The sequence below is a fragment of the Vigna radiata genome, chromosome 10 (assembly GCF_000741045.1).
Source record: "Vigna radiata var. radiata cultivar VC1973A chromosome 10, Vradiata_ver6, whole genome shotgun sequence".
Lineage (NCBI taxonomy): Eukaryota > Viridiplantae > Streptophyta > Magnoliopsida > Fabales > Fabaceae > Vigna > Vigna radiata.
In genome coordinates, this window is record NC_028360.1 from 9660887 (window position 1) to 9667071 (window position 6185).

The window sequence follows — 6185 nt, forward strand, 5'->3', positions numbered from 1 at the left end:
AGTCTCAAGTCTAGTATGAATGATTACAGTTGTTAGGATTTGTGGATATGAATGTTTATTTGTGTTAATATCTCTATAAATGTTGCATGATTGCTCTTTTGGTACGTACATTAGTTTACCATTTCTTTTTTATTTGTTTGTTTGTTTTGTCCTTTTTGTTTATAATGATTATTTTGATAGTGTGAGCAGATAAAGATGTTCCAGTTGATTAGATGTAAGGTAAAAGAGATGCAACACCATAGTTTAGATTTGTTCTATTGTATACAATGTGTTTTATTTTAAAAAATTATAATTTATGTTAATACATATAGATGACTTTCTATACAAAGTACATGTATTTATGGATTACTGTAATATAGTGATTATATAGTTATTTGTTGTGTTTATGATGATTACATTATAATGTTGTTTTGTTTAATAGTTATAAGCTATTAAATGGGATATTACAAATATTATTAAATAGGATGTTACATTGGAGAAATTTTTTTATAAAAAAGACTCCTAAATATAGAATTTATCTATTAAAAAAAATACTTTAGTTACAGTAATTAATTGTAAATGTCATTCTTTTGCGTTATTTTATATTTAAAAAAAATGTTACTTTTAAGAAAAAATATCTCATCATTAATTACTTTAATTAAAAAATATAATTTTTTGAACGATATTATTTACATAAACGATATATATTTATATAAACAATGTCATATATATCATTTATTTTAGGTACAAAACTTGTTAAACAGCACTGTTCAATGTAAAGTATTGTAATTTGAGATGGCTTAATTAGTTAAAAATGAAATATTTTTATTCACCTTCTGATCTATAGTTTGTGTTGCGAAGAAAAAGAAGGTTCTATCGAGGACAATTTTTCAATTATTATATTTGAAAGCAGATATTTAGTGGGGAAATAACATTTTTATAAGTTTAATTTATAATATAAAGTAAATCAAATAAAAATACTAGTTACTTTACTTTAAAAAATAATTTGTTAGAGCATAGAGTGAGTTTATTACCTTACAAGCATTTATTTTCCAAAAAGATAATTTTAATATGTTACATTTGATTTTGGATTATCTTAAGTGGGAATAAATAATCATTTCTTTGGAGAACATATCCAACACACATACATACATGAGTTATTTAATTAAAAAATTCATTAAAACAAAAGACGTAAGAGTATATTCCATGAGATCTTTCACAAATAAGGTTGATTAATTGATTCGTACCAATATATATTTTTTACAAAAAGAAAATTTTATACTTAAGTAAAATATCTATTTTAGAAATTTTAACTTTAAAATCATTTTTATGTGGAATACTACATCCATATAAGACTCCAAATTTAAAATAAAATTATTTAAGCAATTACAATGATAGATTTTAAAGTTACTTAATATTTTTATTTATTATTTTCTTTTAATATTTTTATTAATTATGAGAGAAAAATAAAATATTGAAAAGAGAATGGATATTTCTGTATTAAGCAACTTGTTAAAAGAAATTAACATTTGCCTAATAACGTGTGGGACTTGTAAATGCATTGGTCACTATTTTCCTGAGAAAATGTAAATTGACAATGAATCATAAAAACAAAAGCATGATTATCCAATTATATATATAACATTATTTTCTTTTCTAAATATATGTCTATGTGAAAAAGTAATATGAGAAATGATTAAAAAAATATTATATACATTATTGTATGTTATGCATGTATAATAAATACTTTTCAATTTAAAAAACTCAAAACGATTGCATTACTTATTGAAGTAATTAATTGTAGAAACCCTTACACGTGTTATCGACGTGGCTTTGACAATTGGCTACTTCCTATTTCTAACTTTATATTAGATTCAACCGATTCAACTTCCATTTCATGTCATCATAGGTTTGACAATTTATGAGTATCTTATTTAGAATTGTTTAAAGAAACCTCAAAATTATCAATTTTAGAAAATACAAAAGTCAGAGAGGTTGATCCAGTTTCCTTTAGATTTAAAAGTTGCTTTTGAGGGTGTTTTATAGAAAATTTCTTTTTAAATTTTTCCAAAAATATTAACGTTTTAGAATAATAAATTTTTCTATGAATGCTTTAAAAGTCAGTCCCACAAATTAAAGAATAAAAAAAAATCCACTAAAAATTACTTATTGAGGGCAAAATTTGTATAAAAATACCAAATTATAATTTTTGGATTTCGTTTTAGTTTTCAGTTGTGATTTTGATCCACGTTATTTTGGGATTTTAGTCTCCGGATTATAAAAAAAAAATCGTAATTTTCGTCTAATCCTGAATTTTTGTATATGTTTTCATTTATTTAACTTACAATTTATTAATTAATTAAATAAATTGTTGATAGTATTTAAAGTTTAATTCAAGAGCAACAAAAATTCAAGTTGTAAATTGTAACACCCATACTAATTTAATTATATACTATTAATATTTCATTAGGTTTCATTTGTAAAAAGGGTTTTCATAAAGGAAAATGATACTTTGACAAACGAGATTTGACAAAATTTTGACACCCACTACGTGTCAGCATGTCATTGGTTCAGCATTTTGAAAAAGAAAAAAATTTTAAATGACGTGAATGGTTGCGGGCAGGGGCAGAAATTGGTTCAGCGTCCAGTTCCCAAATTCAAATTCATTTGAAGGATTTTGAGAAGGAAACCTAGAGAGAGAACGAAACCCTCATGAAACCCTCCCAACCCCGTCAGTCGTCCCCCTTGCCACCGTCCACCGGAGGTCCACCCACAGCGGCGCCGACGATCATCTTCTCCGGTCTTCCCACCGACCACCTTGGCGGCTCTTCACGCCGGTCATTCTTCCCGCAACGGCCACCGATCACCGTGACGGGCCGCTCTTGCTGCCGTGTCCTTTCGTCGGCGTTCCGTGCAACGGCCACCTATCAAAGCTCCGCCACCGATCAAAGCTCCGCCACCGATCAACGACCAAACCCTCTTGACGACTCCACCGTCGTTCGCCGTTCAACGGCCACCGGAGGTCCACCAAGAGGCGGCGCCGCCGGTCATTCTTCGCGTCTCTTCCAGCGTCAGTCGTGTCGTTTCCACCGTCGTCGCTCCGCTGTTTCGAAGTATCAATGAATGCTGAAACCACTATTGACGTGGTTTTTGAAGGTTCCGCCGTTCCTTTGGCTAATCTTTGTTATTGTTTGGTGGGTTTGAGTTATTTTTAAATTTTTTTTACCATTTAGGAGATTGTGTTGTATGGATCTTATTATGATTTTTTTAGAGTTTATTTAACGTTGCTAAGGTCATCGGAGGTACCCCTAACAAGCTCTTCAAGATGTAAAATTTCATGTCTTTCTCCGTTGGGTCGTTTGTCATTTACTTTTGTACTTTTGACATGTGAGGTGTTTTATGTTTATGTTTTTTTTAATTTTAAATTTAGGGTTGCAGAAAAGTGGTGAGGTTGTCGATTGCCCAGGTTTTAACTGTGATTTCTCATAAGCAAAAGGTCGCGTTGATGGATGCCTACAAGAACAAAAAGTACTTTCCCCTTGATCTCCGCCCNAAGAAGACCAGGGCTATTCGCAAGAGGCTTACTAAGCACCAGGTAATGCCATATGTTCTTCCTTTAATGAACTATTAACTCTATGTTACCAAAAGTATGTAGACTAATGTGAATGTTTTGTTGTTAGAGGTGAAATGTGGAAGAATCCCTTCCTATGTTGTTCGAGAGTGGGGGTCCTATTATTTTTGCTTCTCTTCCTTTGAAGCAAATGACCTCTTATAGTTATAAGGATGTANACTGACCGGTTTAAAATAATTTTTTAATTTTTTAGATAGGCATATTTATATTTTGTTAGAGGATGTATTGTTTTTGAAGTTTTCCTGTTTGATATAGCCATGCTAAGATTGTTTGTCTTTCAGAAAGGTTCTTTTATCCCGATTGAAAGTCAGCGACATTCGTACTTGTCTCTGTCAATCTTTACATACAATGCTAAGTAATTGGATCAATTTGATTTGATGTTGTCCTTTACAAATGTTATCTAATATGTTATTTGGTCCTGAATTTGTTCTTGAAACAAAATTTTAGAATATAAATNACAAATACTTGTGATTTTGAGTTTCATTGATATATATAGCTTTAGACACGAGGAAATATAACAATGATTAGGATTTGTATAAAATCTCACACATACGTGAATATTTTCATTCCCCTTTTCTTATTCTTAACGTTTATTATATTTTTCTTNTTGGATTCTCCGTCCACNTGTGGAACAATGAGTAACAGATTTTTCTGCAGGAAAATTGGGCCATAATCCTCATGGAAATAGAATCTCTCACAGGACTAATCGATGTGTTATACTACCANAACATGCATTNAGTCTTGTATAATTGCTTACTATCCTAAATGATTTTACAAGTAGTTCACTCAAGTGAGGATATATATAACTAAATGAGTAAATAATACATGCGCTTATACTTTCATTTAATTTCAAAACATTATGTTTGCTAACTTGACTGATTGACTGCATAATTTATTTTGCATGCTTATTAAGCACTACCTAACTACCATAAACCTCTGCTTATAGGAAACTAGGTAAAGGCTCAGGAATTAATGGGCTACAGTTCCTGGTAGCCAAGCCACCTACCTTGGCAACCCAGTTCCATGGGGCACACTACCCACCATTCTGGTAATTGAATTCCTTGTTATTTCCTTTGTGGAGCATCAAAGAAGCATGGAGAAAGACCTAGAGAAGAAGAAATACCTTAGAGGTGCTTTTGATCCTTTAGGGACTGAGGAGAAAGGAAAATATAGCTTTGGTTAAGATATGCAAATTTCAAATGAAATTTGTATTGCAGGGGACGAGTAGAACGACCGTGGGACGTTTCAAAACTCGAAATTGAGGAAGGCTCATTTTCTAAACATCATAAGGTACCACTTTAATGTTTATGATTTGTAGTTGGATCAAATTATTAAAAAAACACTTTATACTGTTTTAACATTATTTTAGAGTTTATAACTTTTATGTAATTATAGTGTTAACTGTAAATCAATTAAAAAGATATCATATACAAGTAAACTTTGATATTTTAAAATTTTTCTAGATTTAAACTAAAAGAAAATAGGAAATTTGAAATGATGCTCTCAAATACTAGTTACATATTAATGACCGATCTTGTTAATTTTTTAATGCTTATGTGCTTTCGGATGAAACACATAAAACAATAATAAAGTCTGAGTCTTTAAATATTGTTTGGTACCAAGAAGGCCTATTTTCACATGTAACTCTTCAATAGCCTTTTTTTAATTCTAGTGTGTTAAACTTCATATTAAACTTGAATTATTTTTGTTATGGATACATTGTATTTAGGAGGTATATAATATGTTGTCATTAGAACTTTGGGAACTTGATGCTATTTCAGTATCACTTACAAGGTTTGTTATTCATTTTTCAGCTAAGAAATATATGTAGTAATATGGTGATTTTCTGTATCAGGAACTCAGATGATAAGGGATCTCATTCATCCAGTCGGGAGGGAGTCTAATAACATTGAACCCTAAAAGAGACATATTCAAGATTCATAATTAGAAGATTAGTGATTTTTTTACCTTAGAAAATAGGCATATTTGATGTAAAAACTTATTTCACAGAGCAGTTGTTGTCTTCGGAGTAATATACGTGGACAAAAATTCTTATCAATGTATGAGTATTCATTATTCATCAATTATTATATTATTGTGTGATTGGTTATGAAGGTTTGAACATCTTTTTTTCTTTCACAGATATACGAAATCATATTCCATTATCGTGAAAAAGGATTAGGTGAATAATATTACTTCCGATCCGATTCGCAATATCAAAAATTTATTCATACTTAGTTGAATATTCATTAAAAACATTTATAAATTTATTCATGCCAATTTTTTTAAAGATGTATTAGAGATACAAGTGATGTTCATGTATTGATTATGACATTTATATCGAACTTCATCCCTAAGGAAATATTCTTTGTAAAACTCATTGTGCAGAAACAACATTGGGAGCAAAGACAAATAAGTGGGGAGTTCAGGCAAAGTTTCTGCACACAGAGGTCAACTATGAAAATGATATTGATTTTTAAGTGGACCAATTTTTTTTAAGATTTATTGAACATACAAGTGGTGTTCAAGCATTGANTATCACATTTATACCAAACCTCATGGCCAAAGAACCATT

At 30.2% G+C, this 6185-nt stretch overlaps 1 protein-coding gene across 1 annotated transcript; it reads left to right on the forward strand.

Annotated features, from left to right (window-relative positions):
- Positions 1–3098: 3098 nt before the first annotated feature.
- Positions 3099–3969, forward strand: LOC111242700 (60S ribosomal protein L35-like). The gene is made up of 3 exons (XM_022787244.1): positions 3099–3173; positions 3410–3574; positions 3892–3969. Exons 1-3 carry the CDS (start codon positions 3099–3101, stop codon positions 3967–3969), a joined length of 318 nt encoding a protein of 105 aa, XP_022642965.1.
- The last annotated feature ends 2216 nt before the right edge of the window (positions 3970–6185 follow it).